Raw genomic sequence first — 18943 nt, forward strand, 5'->3', positions numbered from 1 at the left:
AGGGTGGGAAGGAATCTCAGAAACCATCTCTTCTAAATGGTACTCACATCATGGATCTCTTGCACAACACCTTCCGTTGATCATCCAGTCTAAATCTGAAGACCTATTGGTGACAAGTTTATTGCTCCCTAATCTCCATTCCATTTTTGGAGAGTTCTAATTGTTGGAGGGAAGGCAGAAGTTTGAATAAAGGCTCAGCAGGTTGGGATTGGGGTAGATTTAGCTGGGACATAAAGGGGCAAATATTGTAGTCAGCTCAGGGGAATGGTGCAGAAGGTTGCAGAGAGGAGAACCTGTGTAGTGAAGAGATGGTGGTCTTTTTTCCTCTCTGTCCCCCTCTTTATTTTCCTAGCTACCTCTCAATTCCTTCTCTGCTTTTAACAACTCTTCTCACCCAGTAGGACCTGCCCCCCTTCCAAAACCTCTCTCTTTTCCACCTTTTCTTAGTCTCTTTTCTCTTAATTAGCCAGATATGGAACTGATAGTTTTAACTGACACCCTCTATTTATTGGGCAGTCTTATGTTTTAATTTTAGCAGTTGGAGGGCTGGATTTTTCATAAAGTTTTTCCTGGGGAATGTTGTTGCTGGTGGTGGTCCTTTTTTCCCATGGAGTGATGTCTTGACTTTTGAGTGAATTGGATTTAAGTGAGGCCAAGCTTCACAATGTCTTCAATCTCACTCTCTCTTCCATAGTCATCAAAGTTTAGTGGCATGACCAGTGATGGCCTGGGATGCAGTGGATGACCTTGGCATCTTCAATGTCTATAGCACCCATCTTCATGGTTGTTGGAACAAATTGATCCCATCAGCCTGTGGAATGCAAGCTAGCTGCAGGGAGAGATTGCTGCATTCTTTGCATTTGTATCCTCAGTGCTACAGCACACTAGTACTGATACTAGTACTAGCACACTGGTACTCAGTAGGTGCTTAATAAAAGCTTATTGACTGATTTCTCATTCTTAAAAAAGTGGGATTTTCCATTTGTTTTTCTTACAGATGTTTGTGACCATTAATTTGTTTAATTATCATCCATCCATCCATCCATCCATCCATCCATCCATCCATCCATCCATCCATCCATCCTCCACCCTTTCTCCAGCCCTGACAAGTTTAAGGCTCTGAAGGCCAATTCTGGCTTAGGCGGGTCCCTTTCTCCTGGAAGCCTCTTCTCCTCCTCCAAAACGTCAGGGGGCACTGCAGCCCCCTAATGGCAGGTAATCCTAGGCATTCCGGCTGATGTCGGAATCTCACTGACTGGCCGCACAGGCCCATCTAGCGGAAAGGCTGCGTAGCTGCACACGGGCTCTCGGGGAACCCAGGAGCCCCCACTGTTGTCGAAGCAGGATCGCTGCGCGGCACCACCGCGATTTCTATTGGTGAGAGCTGTGTCATTAATTCCAAATCGCAAATCAGAGGGTGTCTACGGGGTGAGGTCACGCGTACTGCATCTTCCGCCCTCAAGTCCCGCCCCCCGCCGATGCCATGGCAACGCACCTGGTGACTGAGGTGCCTTAGGTTCCCAGGGCTGCTGAGAGCTGCGCGGCTTCATGGCCCTGGCTCCCCTCAAGCTGCTGGTGCTACCCTGGTTCCTCCTGGCGGGGAGCGCCAGGGCCCAGACTCAGCCCTCGCCTCCCGGGGGAGCTCTCACCTCGGCGGGAATAGAGCCCCCGGGAGGGACTCCCGGCGCCTCGCCGTCCCGGGAGCCGGAGACCCCCTCCTCTCCCCCGGCCACGCCTCCGGAGGTTCTCCTCGAGGAGGGGTCCCCGGTGCAGCCGCTCATAACCGTGACCCCGGAGCCCTTCCCTGGCGAAGAGCAGGCCCCCTGGGAAGAGATTCTAAGCGGGCGCCTCCTCTGGTCTTCGACCGTCCTTGCCAAGATCTGTACGTGCGACTTGACGCCAGACTCCTGCGATCTAAACTGCTGCTGCGACAAGCAGTGCCCCGTGCGCGATCCCAAGGCTCTGTTCGCCTTCTGTCTCCCGGGGAGCTACAGGTGAGCATCCGGACTCCCGGTCCCAGCGCCGAGTCTCCCAAAAAAGGGCGAATAAGGCCCAGCCCGAGGCCTGCTTCGGAAGTATTTGGTGCCCTCCTCTCTCCTCCCCCTCCAGCTGCCCCTCCGGCTGACCAAACCTGCTGGACTTCTCAGCTCACCCCATCAGCTCTATTTCCCCATGGTCTTTACCTGCCTTTGTGTCCGCAGCGCTTAGCACTGTGCCTGGCGCATGTAGATGATGAATAAAGTTTCTTGACTGACCGTTGGGTTGCAGTGAGTACTAAACTATCAGGTTAACTACTTGTAGCTACAGGGTTAACTTGCTAGGTGAAACTGATTGCTGGTACTTTAATGACACATCTAAATACCCAGGAGCCACCTGTGTGTGGACATGCTGGAAAGCAGTCACTTGTGTGACTTTGAATTGAAAGGATTACCCACCTCCCTGAGTATCAGTCTTCCCATCTTTGAAATGAGGGGTTTGGACTAGATGGCCTTTTAATAAAACTTATTAAATGTTGCTGTATTTTCTCACAATCTACTCTTCTCCTTTTGCCCTTACAGTCTTAACTTCTGCCCCCATGCTTTTGAAACTGTTCTCCCAGAGATCACCACATTGCCAAATACAGTGGTCTTTTTTTCGTTCCTTATTCTCCTTGAACTCTCTGTTGCATTTGACACTATTGACCATCCCTTACAATTGGAAAATCTTTCCTTCCTTGGTTTTAGACATCAATACTCAATAAATGTTAAGCACTTACTGTGTGCTATGAACACTAGCACAAAGAATGAAACGGTCCCTAGTCACAATGAGTTTACAGTCTAATGAGACAGACAAGTTCATATAAAATATGAAAATATGTACAGCATAAATGTAAAGTCAATATGTGTGTGTGTATTTGTATAGACAAAGTAATTTAATAGAAAGTAATCTAGGAGGAAGGGCACTGGAAGTTGGGGATATCAGGAAGAAAGGCTTTATGCAGAAGATGGTGCCTGCCTTAGTCATAGCTTAAGGAAGAGAGGGACCGTGGAATGGAGGGAGGTAAAGAGCGAGTGCAATTCAGGCCCAGAGCATTGTGAGTGAGGAGCAGAGAGCGGGCCAATTTGTCTAAATCACAGCGTGTGTGAGGGGAAGTTATAGCCACTGAGGCTTAGAAGGTAGATTGGAGCCAGATTATGTACAGGCAGGCCTTCGTCATTATGACCTGTTTGTAATCACCTGTTTGCAGGTAGTCTTGCCTCTTCTGTTTCCTTCCTCTAGTCCATCTTTTTACCTGTGTCAGGATTATGTTCCTTAGCCATGCTACTCCTCTGCTCAAAAATGTTAGATGGTTCCGTATTGTCTAGCAAAAAGAGGTCAACTCATTTGCCTGGCATTTAAGGCCCTTCCCAGTCTGACACCATCCCACCTTTAGGCCATATTACTCTGCTCCATCCATTTACCTACCCAATCAAACGCCACTGTTCATATTTGTTTGTGAACTGCTTTGTATTTTCCCAGTGCTACACCTTGTCTTATCATCTTCCCTATGCTTAATATTCCTTTCCTTTCACTCTTGAATTCCTATCCATCCTGTAAAGTCTGCCCAAATGCAACCATTCATCTACTCAATAAATCTTTAGTAGTTAAGCTCTGAGGGTGTGCCAAGCACTCAAATTTGGTACTGGGGTAGACAAGTGTAGACATGTAGTCCCTGCCCTTTTGTAATAGGGGAATGAGACACAAACACAGATAACTAAAATGTACACCATCACATCATCAGTACTTTAAAGAGTTGCAGGTGGGTTCTATGAGGATAAACCACTGCCAGCAACATCAAGGAAGATTGGCGGTGGCTATTGTATGCAATTTATTTATAGGATGGAAGTCATTAAATTTGTTGGGACCAGGATGTTATCAGATTCTGAAAAGAATGTTTCTTCAGCAGACTTAGAGGTAGTTATACTCAACTAGGTAGGTGGGAGGCATAAAATAGGCACACATGGTCTATAAAAGAAAAACAAGAAATGTTACATTTGAATTGGCGGTTAAATGACAAATTACAGTGAAGCAGTTCTAAGTGCAGTCAGTTAAGGGAGAGAAAAAGGGAAACATCAAATTAAAAAATAATAATAGGAGGTCGTGACTGAGAAAGGAAACTGAAAATTTTCTGTATGTGAACTTAAAGATCTTTTACTATATTGCTCAATTCATTTTATGTTAAAAAAGTGTTACCTCAAGGCAAATTGGATGATCCACTGGAGTTTTTACAAGCAAAAGAGTAATTCCCTAAAGACTTCTAGATTTCGAATTTCAAGACTTTTATTAAAATGACTTCTTATCCTATAGACTTCAGCCAACATTTTAACTTTTGTTTCATGTAAGATTTGGGAATTTCCTGAGGACGTGCTTCTCACATTTGCATCGTAATTATTGTATGTGTTATTTTCGTGGCTCTGCGAAGGTCATTCTGCATCCTGTAAATCTTATGCTTCTTGTGTTTGTCATTTCTTACAGCACAGTTATACTTCATTACATTCATGCACCACAATTTATTTACTTAGTGATCTGTGTGATGTCCTTCCAGCTGACAGTGATATCTCCTGCCTCAAATTTTCCTAGAGCATTTCATCTGAATCTTGCTCTATTATATTCTACCTCTTATATCATACTTGTGTACATGTCAGCTCTTTTCCCCTCCTGCATAGTAAATTGTAAGTACAGCTCTGTTTTTTACCTTTATATCTCCAGCATCAGAACATAAAAGGTACTAAACCAGTGTTGTTTTTTTAATTGATTAAACATAGGATTTGTACTTTTTAAAAAATCTTGTTGGATGTGTTTGCTTTGAAATTTTAGAATTCTATGCAGATGCTTGGAATATAATTTTCTTCTAAATTATAAAGATTAAGCCACTTCAAGGCAGTTGTCTACTTTAAAGTTTCTCATTCTTTTATGTCTTCACAGGGTAATAAATTGGGAATGTATAGATGCTTCCATTGTTTTCCGAAGTAATACCCCATTTCGTGTAATAACTTTGGTACCACCACATGGAGGGCTACAATTTTGTGTCCAGGTGAACAACCGTGAGTTGAAAACATTCTCTTCTTTTGGATTGCTTCCCTTTTTTTTTTTTTTGGATTCTCTGTATTACCCGTCCTTTTTCTCAGCTAACCTTTTATCTTTTCTCCCTTCTTTCCCTGCCCCAACATATATTTTCCATGAGTCTGAGTCTTGATAAATGGTTTAAAACTTTTAAGACCTTTAACTGAATGCTGGAGGCACATCTAGCTATTTTAATGAATCCTCCGTTAGCTATGTAACCACAAGAAGACTGTGCAAAAATGAAGTGATTGTGTCACTGAATCTGAGACAACAATGTAATGTTGTATTTATTTGTCACGTGTAAATATTGCAGCTAAACCATGCATTTATCTTTGCAAGTATACTGTCATAAGTTTTAAATACAGTGTACAAAATTAACAAAACTTTTGAAGTTTCTCAACAAACAGAGCAAAAGTACAGAAGTACTTAGATATATATTTTTATGTGTTCAGGATCAGCTGGTTTTGGCAGAAAGGAGTGAAGTTTTAGAAACTGTTTTGCTAACATCCTATCTTTAGGTCCCTGTTGAATAGGGAGCCCTTCCCCTAGTTTTTGAGGTCTTGGGTTTATTAAACACTGCTACATGTTTGATTGCTTCTGGGTTTGGCTTATCTGGTCTCTTCAACTTACCTTAAGTTAAATCTTTCTTCAAAGTATTCTTCAAGTTTTTGAGAGCTCAGAAAAGGTATATGGAAGAGCAGTTTGCAGGAACTTGAAAGCTTGAAGACAGAGAAATAGGGGAGGAAGGTGAAGGCTTTCACCGGGTTGAGAAGCAGCCTGGAATACTAGAATTTGAGTCAGGAAAACCTGGATTCACATCCCCCTTCCAAAAGTGGAGAGTTGTATGATCATGGACAAGTTGTTTCATTCTCTGAACGTTAGTTTTTCCAAATGAAGAATAATCCCTGTAGTATCTACCTCATGAGATTATTGTGCAAATAAGGTATGTATGAAAGGGACTGTAAACCTTGAAATGACATATGTAGATATATATTTCAACTATCATAATTATTTATAATAACAAACAGAAGGAGCATTAGAACTAAAATAGCAGCTTGAAATGGAGGCTGTGTATTGTATTCATTTGAGTGCTACTCTTGTATAGCGGTAGATCTGCCCAAATCCCTAGGGATTCTCCAGTTGGGGATAATTCAGACACCTGGCATCTACAGAACATTCAGAGATCCAGTCTTGCCTGAGATCTTTCCCCTTCTATTCTGATTCTCGTAGTTAGAGAAAGAAGGACGTAAGCAGTCGTTGAGGAATATAATCTTGATAACTCCCTTTTTCATCAGATTTGCAGAAGGCATAAAAATATGGCAGTACGAAAAGTGTTAGTTGTGAGTGACCCTTCCAAGCGGGAAGTAGCTTCCTATACCATTGAACCATTTTTCTTATATCTCTCTCCTAATCAATAATGGCTTCAAAAAAAGGAAAGTTTCAGAAATCTAGATAACACATCTTCTTCTCTGGAAGAAATGTTAGAATTCTGTCCTAGAGTGTAAGAAGTAAAAACAATGACAAAACCATGGATCTGTGAGATGTAGATAATATCCAGATTTAGGAGAGAAGATAACTTAATATCAATAAGAAATTTTTTCTAGCCATATTGTTAGGGGTAGTAGTTTTTTTATTTTATTGAAGATTGGTCTTGTATAGGGTGCATCTTTTCCTTCCTAACCTTTGTTTGTTGCTTATTTTATTTTATTGCCACAAATGAACAATGAACAAATTTCTGGCTGCCATTGTTCTGAATATTCTTAGAAATAAATGGTTTTCATTACCTTTTCCGACAACTTGAAATAGCTATTATAAGCCTTGAGACAAAACAAAACAAAAATAACCAAAAAAACAAAGAAACTCTCAATTTCCAGACCTAAAACAAATTAAAACTCATACTAGGTGGTATAAAATTTTTCCTTTTCTTTAAATACCTATTTATTTATCTTTAAAACATTTTTATTTTAAAGCAATGTCGAACTATTTCCAGCATCTTCAAAAGGTTAATAGGACCAACATACAATCCTTGGTAATAGAGTATGGAGGTACATCATTCCTCTCGGTACCTCAGTTGATGCCGACTTTTTCTTCTTTTTACATGGTAAGCCTATGGGAAGGGGTTATGACTTTTTTTTCCTTTATGGTAAAATTGCAATGGATGGTATGGAAGCTTCATGATGACTAGATAAACCTCAGTCAAGTTTGTAATGAAGATAACGTTTCCCCCCTTTTGGGATTCCTTCTACTCTACCATGCCAAGCATTCCATTTGTACTTATTTTGTTATAGTGTCAGCCCTGTTTTCACTTCTTTTTGTTATTTTTTTATTCTCTCATATCCTGCTTAGGCCATTTGTCACTATTAACAAAGTATTCCTGGGTTTCTTTCAGGCTGGAGATCCCATTCTGATTTACTCTCCCAAGTGGTCATTACTGAGTTATTTCAAACAGCCAGCAGGAGTAGGACCTAGAGAACTTTGCACCAAGAATAATGCTGCAAGTGAGTGAAATTAGGGCATTTGGGGTTACTTACTCAAATTTAAAGTAATTTTCTCATTTATCCACTTAATTCTTTGTGTTATAAGGATTCCTGGAAAGTGGAAGTACCACCTGCACCTGGTTCTTTAGCAATCTAACAAGTAGCTGCACCACAGATCCCTTACTCAGAGTCACCTCTTACCATGACTTCACAGTCTTGAAGGTATGTGACCCGTTCTAGATTATTGTATTACTTCTTTTAGCTCAAGGTATGTACTATTCTTACCTGCTGATAAGTGTAAGTATAAATGTGGGTCCAAAAAAATCCCAAGTTTTTTATTCTAACTCTTCTATCCACTAGTTGTGTAAATTTGCCTTAACCTCTCTCTCTAAGACTCAGTTTTCTTGTCTATAAACTGAGAGAGTTGGTAGATAATCTTACTTCTGAGGGCCTTTCCAAAGCTAAAATTCTCACCTTTAATTGTATACCCATGTTTCCGACCACAAAAATTTCCTAGTTTTTCCTTCTTTCTTGCTATTAAAATTTTAAAACATGAGGACAGTGTCTTCCTTTTATTAGTTTCCTATTAATCTTCTATAGATGCTGTCTTCTTTGATATGTCATCTTTGGTTTGAGGTGTCCAAAGTCCACAAGGAGAACCAAAAGAACAATGTAAACAGTGATTTCACACACACACACACACACACACACACACACCCTTTAAACAGCAACAAAATTCATATTAAATACAATGAAAACACTGATAGTAACCTATTAAAATGAAAGCATATATCCTTTCTTGTAACAAACAGTAAAATACTGAAGTATAGAATTATTGAAATTGAATTTTCAGCTTAATTTGAATAGGATTTGAATCCCAATTTTCAATGTGATTTGAAGTCTAGAGATCCTTGCTCAGGGTTTTTTAACCTTTTTCATTTAGTGGATTCCTTTGTCAGTCTGGTGAAGGTTATGAACTCCTCAGAATAATATTTTTAAATAATTGAAGGAAATGCTAAATTTCAGTTAGAGGATAATGAAAATAAATATGTAATTTTTCCTTCCCATCTAAGTTCATAGACCCTCTGAAATCTCTCCATGAACCTTGAACCTAGCTCAAGGACCCCTGTCCCAGACCCTACTTCCAATCATATGTCAAAACAAAGGTTAGTTGAACCAAGTGTTTTGTTATCCAAATGAGGTTGCTGGAGTATGGTGAAAAGAGTGTGGTTAATGGAGGCATTTGGGGTGAGGAAGAAAACCATTCTATTTTTGTTTTCTCCTCACAAGGCCTGCGTTAGTGAAATGTTGCTGCAGGATGCTGGTGGTTTTCCTATACAAAGAGCACCTTCATAACCTTCCATTTCAAATATTTTAGGTTCCAAAAGGTGTGACAGATCTGGAGAACATGCAGGTGAGGATCTGTTGGATGAGAAGGGAGAGAGGAAATCTTTGATTTGATATGGGGAATGGAAACACTGAAGGGTATGGTGTTGGAAGGGAAGTTATGAGCAATACATGAATCAGGGATAGATACTTTAGGGACAGTAGAATACTTCCAGATTTAGAATGCAGTCTTTTGTGAGAAAAAGGAGAGTCTACATCTTGTGGGTAGAGAACTCATCTACATGTAATATGAATATGAAAAAAATCTTTCACCAGGATGAGGTCTGTGTTCACATCAACAGGTAATTTTTTGTTTCTTTTTCAGGTGCCCATAACACTTACTTCAGAGCCCATTTCACCTCAGCTAGATGGAAACACTTGTCTTAATGTTGTTTCCCAGGTATGGGAGCTAATTGTGGAGTCTGTTTTCCTACTTTCAGAACTAATAAGTATTGATATACATTCTCAAGAGTGCATTAGGGTCTCTTAGCTACAGAGCATCCTTACTTGTATGTCCCAGTATCACTGAAATTATCAAGAGATGGAGGTTGATTATCTTCTATACCTAAATTGTCACTTCATCATATTTTCTCCTTTCCCCAGGCTTGAAACATCTGAAAACTCTTACTTTATCTCACGTATCCCGTTAATTGTTAAGTCTTTCTTATGATTCTGCCACATTTCATAAATGTCACTTTTCCTCCCTTTCTCCATAGTCAGGATCTCAGCCTAGATTCTGATCACATTGAGCATAGATTGCTAATAGCCTAGATACTTTCTATTCCTCCATCTTTTCAACTGTTTTAAACATCTGCTTATAAAAGCAAAAATCATTTTGATTGTGTCAGAATGTGCTCAGATCACTCTAGTTATTCTCAGTTACTTTTATACCAAATGCAAATTCATTAACCTAAACCAGTCACATGTACTCCCTTACCTTTAGCCATCTTTTATATCTGAGCTCAGATTTTGCTCCAGCTCTTAGCTTATTGTGCTTCTCATGTGATTTCGTTGCTCTGATCTGTGCATGTCCCCTACCCGGAATGCATTGCTTCTTTATTAAATCATGCATCTTCCTCTTTTTCAAAATCTTACCCTCAAATCACCTCTTTCATGATACCTGCCTTCAATAAATTGTACCCTACCTATTATTCCATTCTCTCTTTAACATTTCTTCAACACTTATGCTGATATACTGTATAGTTGGCACTTATGTTTTCATTGCCTCTCCCATTAGACTGTAAGTTTGTCAAGGACAGGAAATCTTTTACTTCCCTATAATGCCTAATATGTTGCTCTCTGTACAGTGAGTATTCCAGTATTTTTGATTGACTAATTTTATCTTCTATTTCATTTTAGGTTATCTATGAGATAGAGACTGATGGGATTCTTGGAATCCAGAAAGTCTCTCTGTCTTTCACCTTGACGAACCTGTCTGGGGATCCTGGAGCTTCTATACAGCAACACTTCACTATAAATTTCCATGTCAGGGTCCTTTTCTTATGGGGTATTGGGGTCTGGTGGGATGAAGAAATGTTAGAAACAATGTATATTCTTGTAAGAAGGTTTGGGAACTGGAGGGTGTATTTGAATACCTATTTCAGCTCTTCCTTTGTAACCTTTCTACCCAGTTCTCCAGTGTCTTTGGGTAAGGGAGAAAGAGATGCCAAGTAACTGAAATCCCAGAGATAATCTGCCAGTCACATTTTCATCTAAATTTTCAATCTCTTTATCCACTGCACTTTTTTATTAACATTGTTAGCAATTGGTAAAAATTCATTGATTTTTCTGAATTTATTCTTTCTTTACTTCTTGATAGGTTTACTAATGATCAATGGCATGTTAAGGAAAAGGTAAACCGGAGGAAAAAGGAAAAAGTGGTTTATATAGCCTTACTTCTAACTAGTTGGAGAATTTATAATATTTCAATGCCTTCTCCAGAGAATAAAGAAACATAAAATTTGCACTAGAAATACATGGTTGTTAGTTAATAATATTTATGATGAAACAAATCTTCCCTAGAGTGATCTCTGAACAAAAGGCTCCTTACCTTAGGGTAAACTTAGGCTGCTTCCCTCCTCGGAGAGAGGTGAGGTTTCTCTAAAGACCTAACTAAAGAGTATTTGTCCTTTCTTTTCTCTGATGGTACCCTTACTATGCTTTTTTTTTTTAACTATAAAGTGAAGTAATCTCAAGGTATACAGTTGAGATAAGTTAACTATATGTTTCCTAGGTAGCTTTGCAGGAATTTTCTCCAAGATCTCACAATCCTTGCTTGCTAGTTACCCTATTTCTATTCTCAGGCTTGGGCTAAACTCTATTGGAAAAGCAGGGCACTTTTCTGTCGGGGCTCAACCTCCTTGCCTCTAGGTCAGAGCTCTTCTCAACTCAGCCAGTGTGCCCTGGACTTAACCCAAAGAAATATCCTAACTATTCCCTTGGTTCCAGGTAATCATCATAGTATTTATTTGCTTTAACTGAGTCTCCCATGTCAGTCAGTACTTCTTGAGTTTAGCTGGCTATGCTTTTGAATCCTTTGGACCTCTTGCCCCTGTCCAGTTTCTGTACAAGTACTAACTAGTCCCTGTACAATCTTCCCACCTCACTGGGGAAGAACTCCCACCATTGTTAGAAATACATTGGGAAGAAAAATTCCAATGTCAGTGTTTCTTCTCAGACAGTATTTTACGGAATGGTAACTCTTTTGTAACTCAGTTATCTCTTAATTCTTTTGGATCAATGAGGCTGGACAAAACCCCAGTTATTTGGGGTGAGTAGGTGGTTTTTCATTTTCCTTGCCTCAGGATTATTGGTGGATTATAAAATAGTGAATTGGGACTAGAAGAGAATTTAAAAGCCACTGAGTCCAGCCACCTCCCCTTGGCCCAGAGAGGTTGAAGTACCTTACCAGGTTATTGTGAGCATCAAATGAAATAACATATGTAAACTCTTTGGTAATCTTAAAGTGCCAGATCAATACAATTAGACTCAGGTCCCTTGACTTCTAATCTAGCATACTTCTACCACAGATATTAACTAAAGCTTATTTCAGCATTAAAATCAGGGACTTGTCTTTTAAGTATTCCTAACCTAAGTAGTATTACTTTTTTCCCATGATTTACTATTTTTCTTCTTACAGGCTTTTCAGCGTAGAAGAGCTGCTCTTCCTTTGGCTAGAAGTGGGAATCCTGGCTATATTTTTGGAATGCCCCTCCTAGTTTTAAAAGATGATACCAGTGATGCAGTATCCTCCTCAGAGTAAAGTTTGGTTTATGAAGACTATCTAGAAATTCTGAAAGGGGGGCAGCTAGGTGGTATAGTGGATAGAGCACTGGCCTTGGATTCAGGAGGAGCAGAGTTCACATCTAGCCTCAGACACATAACACTTACTAGCTGTGTGACCCTGGGCAAGTCACTTAACCCCATTGCCTAGCCCTTCCCCCCCCAAAAAATGAAATTCTGAAGGAAAAAAGACAAACTACTGTTGGCAATTTTTTGGTTTCTCCTAATGTCCCAGATCTTTTATCTAGGAACTTAACATTGATTTTACCAGATTGTTGCCTGGTCAGATATCACCAATGAGGTATTGGGCCTACCATAAGCTTTGAAGCATGTTGTAGAATGGATAAAGATGTACATTTAATGTTCTTTTTTGCTAGAATATTTATATATTGGTGGGTAACTAAGTATTTTTTGAAAGTGTCATACTCTGATTAATATAATGAATTAAGAAGAAGAAAGACAAAATCGAGTCTTTTGAAAAGTCGGGTGTTTATAAGGTATAAGCTGTATTAGAGAAACAGATACCACGTTTTCCATTCTTTTCTATTTTTCCTTCTTGTTACTTCCTTGACCATCACTCCCTGTCTTCATAGATGACTATCTCACAGAGCCACAGTGATGGAAGTTGCTCTGTGAATAGACGAAAAGTAGAATTTGGGGTGAACGTGATGACTGGTTGCAAGTTGAGGTAATGTACTCCATGTCAGCATTGCTTTTCATGATTCTGTTTCTGCTCTAGCTAATAATTAGTATGTTCTAAATGTCTTGAAGGTTCAGGGAAAAGAGGGAAAAAGGACTCTTAAGGGTATCCATCCTGAATTTGAAAACCACAAAGAAGACCTAGGTTCTGGGGATGCTCCCTCTGGACAAGGCAGGACTGCTTCTTCTGGAGAATTTCCTGATGCTAAGATTATCACAGCTGTATGTTAGTTACCCATTAATCCTCGACTTTTGCTGAATGACAAAAAAGGAAAAGGAGAAAGAATTGTCTACAGCCATCATCAGGGTGCACAGCTATTGATTAATTTCCTAAACCATTCCTCTTTGGTTTCTACTCTGATTTTCTTCCTATGTGCATTTACAGGATAGAGAACAGAAACTGTGACCATTTGCAGGATGAGATCTATAAGACTCTTAGTGGAACATCCAGTCCAGTATACCTAGGCATCGTGGGTAATTCGGAGCCCTCCCACAGAGGACATTGGGTCAAGGTCTTCACCAAGAATTGCAGTGCTCTGGTAATGAGGGAATTGATTTATTTACCTGAAATCTAATTAACTTTTTCAATTTTTCAATAAAACATAAGATATGTAGAGAGAGTACCATCAAAATCAGTCCTTTTTACCTAGATAAAGTCTCTAGATAGGAAAGGACTCCTTCTATAAGAGTTAGTTCCATTAAAAGGAGTTGATATCAATATTTCATTTTAGGTCAAATATGTACTCAGTTTACCTTAGTGAGGCATCATGGTAAGTGTCTGGACTTGGGGAGAGAACAAATATTTATTAAGTACGTACTATGTGCCAGGTTCTGTATTAAGCACTTTTACAAATACCTCATTTGATCCTCTTAACAGCCCTGGTAGGGAGGTGCTATTATTATTATTATCCTCATTTTACAGTTGAGAAAATTGGGGCATACAGAGGTTAAGTGACTTGCCTGAGGCCACACAACTAGTACATGTCTGAGGCCAGATTTGAACTTAGGTTGTCTTCTTTTTTTCTTTCTTTCTTTCCTTTTTTTTTTTTAAGGCAATTGGGGTTGTGACTTGCCCAGGGTCACACAGCTAATAAGTATCTGAGGACAGATTTGGACTCAGGTCCTTCTGACTCCAGGGCTGGTGCTCTATCCATTGCACCGCCTAACTTGGGAGTTAAGGGTTCTAAGTCAGGCTCTGCCACTGGCTTGCTTGCTCTGTGACATTGGGCACATTCAACCTTTCTGAGGCCTCAGTATAATGAGTACATTGGACTAGATAGGATTTCAAAGATTCAGTGGTAAAGAGGATGGGGTATTGCTTTTTAAATGAAAGTATTTAAAATAAGTTATCAGGTTAAAAGCGTTGAAACTGGTGGTCTGATGTTCCCAAGCCAACCATACACACAGACCCACATATTCCAGATGTGCTGTTGGATCCTTAATTTGTGGTTAGCCTTTTTTTCCTTCCATTTGGGGGAGTGGAAATAGCAAAATAACAAGTTAAAGTGTAAACTAAGCAAGTAAAGAGAGGGGATTCAGAGGTATGGGATGAATGGAACCCGATTAGTGGTTATGAGAATCTAGGAAGTACATTCCAGGCAGAAGGAATAATAACATAAGGCAAGAAGGAGCAAGATGTAGGGGTCAGACAGTATGACCCAACTTGAATAGGATTAGAGGGCAGGCCTTAGGGACAAGTGAGAAGTAAGGTAGGAATGGGGCAAAGCCAGGTTCTGGAGGACCTTGAGAGCCAGGCAAACATTGAGACTTGAAGGGGAAATGCAGGCAAGAGGCATAGGTTTTTAATCTGAGTAGTGATGTGATGAAAGCATTTAATGGACAGTGAGTCCCCTAGGGCAAAACAGTGTTAGGGCTGGAGATTAAGTAGATTGTAAAAGCCTATTTAATTCCTAATATAGTTGCCATGGAACCAACTGGTCCAAATGTGGTTTTGCTCCCTAGGCAAAACTGCTCCGTGGCCCAGGGAATATTTGTGCTTGGTGTGCAGAGCAAAGAGATTTCGTTGGCACTGAGAGCATCTCCCTCCTGCTACTGCCAGATAGGTCTCTGGTTACACCATAGGTGGTGAAAATTTAAGGTGGTAAATTTTAATTTTTGAATGCTGCAGACACTTTCCAATAAATTCCATGCCTTTTAACATAGAGAAATGTCTAAGAACAAGCACCAAACATGAGAGCCGTGTCAGTGTGTGCGACTTCCTGCAACCGCTCTTTTTAAATTGAGATAATTTTTATTATTGTAAAAACCAAATAAAGTAGACAAACTGGATGATACAGATATTCTACGTAATAATTTCTTATATGAAAACATGCCACACCAACATCTGAACTTAGATTGAAAAATAAAAATAAATCCCAAGTTCCAAATGCCATTTGTTGTATCGTCAGCTATAGGACTAGATACAGAGGTTTTTAGCTTGCAGTACATTAATTTTTTAAAACATATTTTAATAGTTGTTTTTCAGCAAAATTGGTTTTCTTTTTCATCTTATATATTTTATGTTTTCAAAACCATTATTCTGAGAAGGGGTCCATACTCTTTCTTTAATAAATTTTGATTAATATCTTTTTATGTTGTTTGAATTTCCCTCCTTGCTCTTCCCCCTCCCAGAGCACCATTCCATATGGCAGAGAACATTTTTTTTGTTTGTTTTTTGTTTTTTGCTTTTTGGTGAGGCAGTCGGGGTTAAGTGACTTGCCTAGGGTCACACAGCTAGTGTCAAGTGTCTGAGATCAGATTTGAACTCAGGTCCCCTAACTCCAAGGCCAGAGCCCTGTCTACTGTGCCACTTTGCTGCCCCCAGAGAATGTTGTTGTTTTTTTAAAGGCAGTTGGGGTTAAGTGACTTGCCCAGGGTCACACAGCTAGTGTTAAGTGTTTTGGTCTGAGGCCGGATTTGAACTCAGGTCTTCCTGACTTCAGGGCCGGAGCTCTATCCACTGCGCCACCTAGCTGCCCCCCCCGAGAATGTTTTTAAGAAAAAAGAGAAAAACAGCAGCAAAATTGAACAATACATCAACTGAGTCTGAAAACATGTGCAGTATTTCCCCCTTACCTGCTCCCCCGCCCCTGACCTCCTACCTCTGCAGAGATGTGGGAAGATGTGTCTTCTCATATCTCTCTGGGACCACTCTTATTTTTTGTCGTTCTGTGTCATTTACTTTCTGTTGTTAAGTGGCCTTTCTTTCCATGCACATTGGTGTAGTAGTTGTGTCTATTGTCATCTTCGCTCTGCTTATTGTTCTGCATCAGTTTGTCTGACTCTTTCCATGCTTCTCCATACTCATCACTTCCCTCTCTCTTACAGGAGTGAAGTGTGTTTCATCATTTATTCTCAGGAACCAAGATTAGTCTTTGTATCTGATCTGAACTCAGCCATCTTTTAGTACTGTTTTTCTTTACATTGTTGTAGCCATTGTGTATATTGTTCCCCTGGCTCTTCTTGCTTCAGTCAGTTCTTGCAAGTCTTTGATCAGCTCATAAATCTGCTCATGTTTATCTGAATCGCTCACATTCATTTTAATTATAGTGCCGTAATATTATGTTCCTGTACCCTGTGTTCCTGTGTAACTTCATTTCTCAGTCATTCTCCAGTACTACTGCATTTTCAAGTTTTTTGCTGTGAACAGTTTGCACAGCCACCCTCTCATCTTTATTCTCATTTTTTAGGTTTCTGTGTAGTCTGCATTTCATTGGCCCCTCTCTTTTCTCACTCTAAAACCGTGTTTTCTGACACTTGTTCCTTTCCTCCTCTATGTCCGCCTTTCCATTGAAGTTGTTGAAGATTAAAATCTGTGTTAATTTAATCTGAAGCGTCTTGTCACATTCCTCCTGTGTGTACGGGTTTCTTTTAACCTCCTTCTTGTCCTGTAAACATCTTAAACTCAACATATCCAAACCTGATCTCATTATCTTTGCCCCCAAACCCTCCTCCCGTCTTCCGTCTTTTCTGTTACTGTCAGGGGTATCACTGTCCTCCCAGTCACCCGAGTCTGCAGTCTAGGCGTCGTCCTTGACTCCTTGCTCTTACTTCCATCAGTTTCCAATTCCTGTCATTTCTACCTTTGTGACATCCCTCAAACATACCTTCTTTACTCTGAGACTGCCATTGCCCCGGTGCAGGCCCTCATCACTTCACACTTAGACTACTGTGGCAGTCTGATGGTTGGTCTCCTTTGCTTAGATCCTACTACTGGTCCCTCCCCTGTTCCATCCTCCACCTAGCTGTCAAGTCGTTCTTCTTTAAGCAAAGGTCTGACTTGGTCACTCTCGCTGTTCACTAAACCTTAGTGACTTCTCACTACCTCCAGGACCAAATGTAAAATCCTCTGCTGGGCTCTTAAAACCCTTTATAACCTGGCCCCTTCCTAGCTTTCCAGGATGTTTACACCTCAGTTCCCTCCGTGTGCTCTGAGATCCAGCAGCAGTGGCCTTCTTGTTGCTCCTCAGACAAGACCCTCCGTATTTCAGCTCTGGGCATTTTCTTCACCTAGCCCTCACTTTATATATGAAAAGCCTCATCTCTCTTGTGAGATAAAAATGTTGTCTCCTTTTGTTTTCTGGTTTCATTGATAGGAGAATGTTAGTTTGTCCATTTATTGGTCACTGGATAAGGATTCATATTTAGAGTACCAACAGCTACTAATGTTGATAGACAGTAGAAAGGCTGTGATTTGGGGCACGATGCCACATGTGTTAGAATTCTTAGTAATGTCATTTGATAATAATGTTGACTTTCTCACTACAGGCTAAAAATTGTACCTCTTGTTGTTGCATACCATTTTCCTTGGAGATCCAGATATTGTGGAGTTATGTTGGCCTCCAGTCCAACCCACAAGCTCATGTGTTGGGAGGCCGGTACCTGTATCAGTGCAACTTTATAACGGTAAGATGTGACTTTGTCATGGACTGATTAGTTTTGCAAATATCCCTGCACATGTGGTGGTCAGTGCCACACGACTGTCTTTATAATATCTCTTTCTTATCTTAGAACCTGTCTACCATATTTTCCTGGTATTTGTTGGAGCACTTGACCTTATCTTGTCTACTTATAGAGTCCATACTCTATAATGGTTCCATTTTGTTTGAATTCTTATTATTGCCTCTCCACAAATTCTGCTGATTACATCCAGGAAAATATTTTGGGATATTACTTCAAGACATAATGTTTCATCATATAGCTAAGAACAATCACATTTAAAGAAAAATTCCAATATTCCATTGAAGTTTATTCTCAAGAAATAATGTAAGAAAGAATTAGAATCACTTCTTGATTATTCCAGTGGAGGGGAACATTAGACTCAATCATCCAGATAGGCAAAAAATAATTTACATTTTACTTTAGAATGCATATTTGTTGTATCTGAAGAATAATGTATCTTAGAGTGAGTGCTCAAAAAATGAGTAATTACTAAGTAATACAGTGAATATCAGCTCTGGTAAGAACTAGAAAACTATTTAATTTTTCTCCCTGGCTTGTACCAGAATCGATAGCATTATTTTTCAGACTTAAACAGAAACTTGGCTTAGTATTGACCCCTCCTTCACTTCTCCTTCCATATGGATGAGTCTTTGGTTCATACCTTTCCTAGCAATCAAAGAGGTTTTATTTTTGTGGCCTTTCTTGGTAACTGAACCTGAGTATCAGAGAGAGGCCAACTTCCTTTCTTCTTTTCTTATACAGTCCTGGCAGGCTCAGACAGTTCTGAGAAGTAAGAGCAACTGGAGTTGGTAATGGAAACAAAGATGTTAAGTCTAGTGTCTGCTATTTACAAAGCGGTTAAGAGTAAGACTTATCATCTAGGCAGCTTATCTCTAGGGATAATGGCACAGTAACCACATTGTGTTTAATTTTTCTTCCAGTTTTATTGGAAACTTTATTTTTAACATACATATGCTAAATATGAGTCAGCATTCTGGGGGTGGGGTGGGATTCTGGATTCAAATGTTGGCTTTGCAGTTCACCACCTAACTGACCTTGGGCAAGTCATTTAATCT

General features: G+C 39.9%; 1 protein-coding gene across 2 annotated transcripts in view; it reads left to right on the forward strand.

Annotated features, from left to right (window-relative positions):
* The first annotated feature begins 1456 nt into the window (after window positions 1–1456).
* Window positions 1457–18943, forward strand: part of TCTN3 (tectonic family member 3) — a 28578-nt gene continuing 11091 nt past the window's right edge. Inside the window, exons 1-12 of one of the 2 annotated variants that reach the window (XM_020996884.2) lie at window positions 1457–1994; window positions 4945–5063; window positions 7053–7183; window positions 7472–7580; window positions 7666–7781; window positions 8938–8973; window positions 9271–9345; window positions 10305–10430; window positions 12085–12189; window positions 12821–12915; window positions 13312–13465; window positions 14889–15279. In XM_020996884.2, the coding sequence (XP_020852543.1) occupies window positions 1549–1994; window positions 4945–5063; window positions 7053–7183; window positions 7472–7580; window positions 7666–7781; window positions 8938–8973; window positions 9271–9345; window positions 10305–10430; window positions 12085–12189; window positions 12821–12915; window positions 13312–13465; window positions 14889–15008 (1632 nt within the window). In that variant the 5' untranslated portion in view covers window positions 1457–1548 and the 3' untranslated portion in view covers window positions 15009–15279. Of the gene's footprint in view, window positions 1995–4944; window positions 5064–7052; window positions 7184–7471; window positions 7581–7665; window positions 7782–8937; window positions 8974–9270; window positions 9346–10304; window positions 10431–12084; window positions 12190–12820; window positions 12916–13311; window positions 13466–14888; window positions 15280–17693; window positions 17832–18943 lie in introns of those variants that run through there. The other variant, XM_020996883.2, reaches the window with a different exon arrangement.

Source organism: Phascolarctos cinereus, unplaced genomic scaffold (assembly GCF_003287225.1).
Source record: "Phascolarctos cinereus isolate Bilbo 61053 unplaced genomic scaffold, phaCin_HiC Scaffold_3;HRSCAF=262, whole genome shotgun sequence".
Classification (NCBI taxonomy): domain Eukaryota; kingdom Metazoa; phylum Chordata; class Mammalia; order Diprotodontia; family Phascolarctidae; genus Phascolarctos; species Phascolarctos cinereus.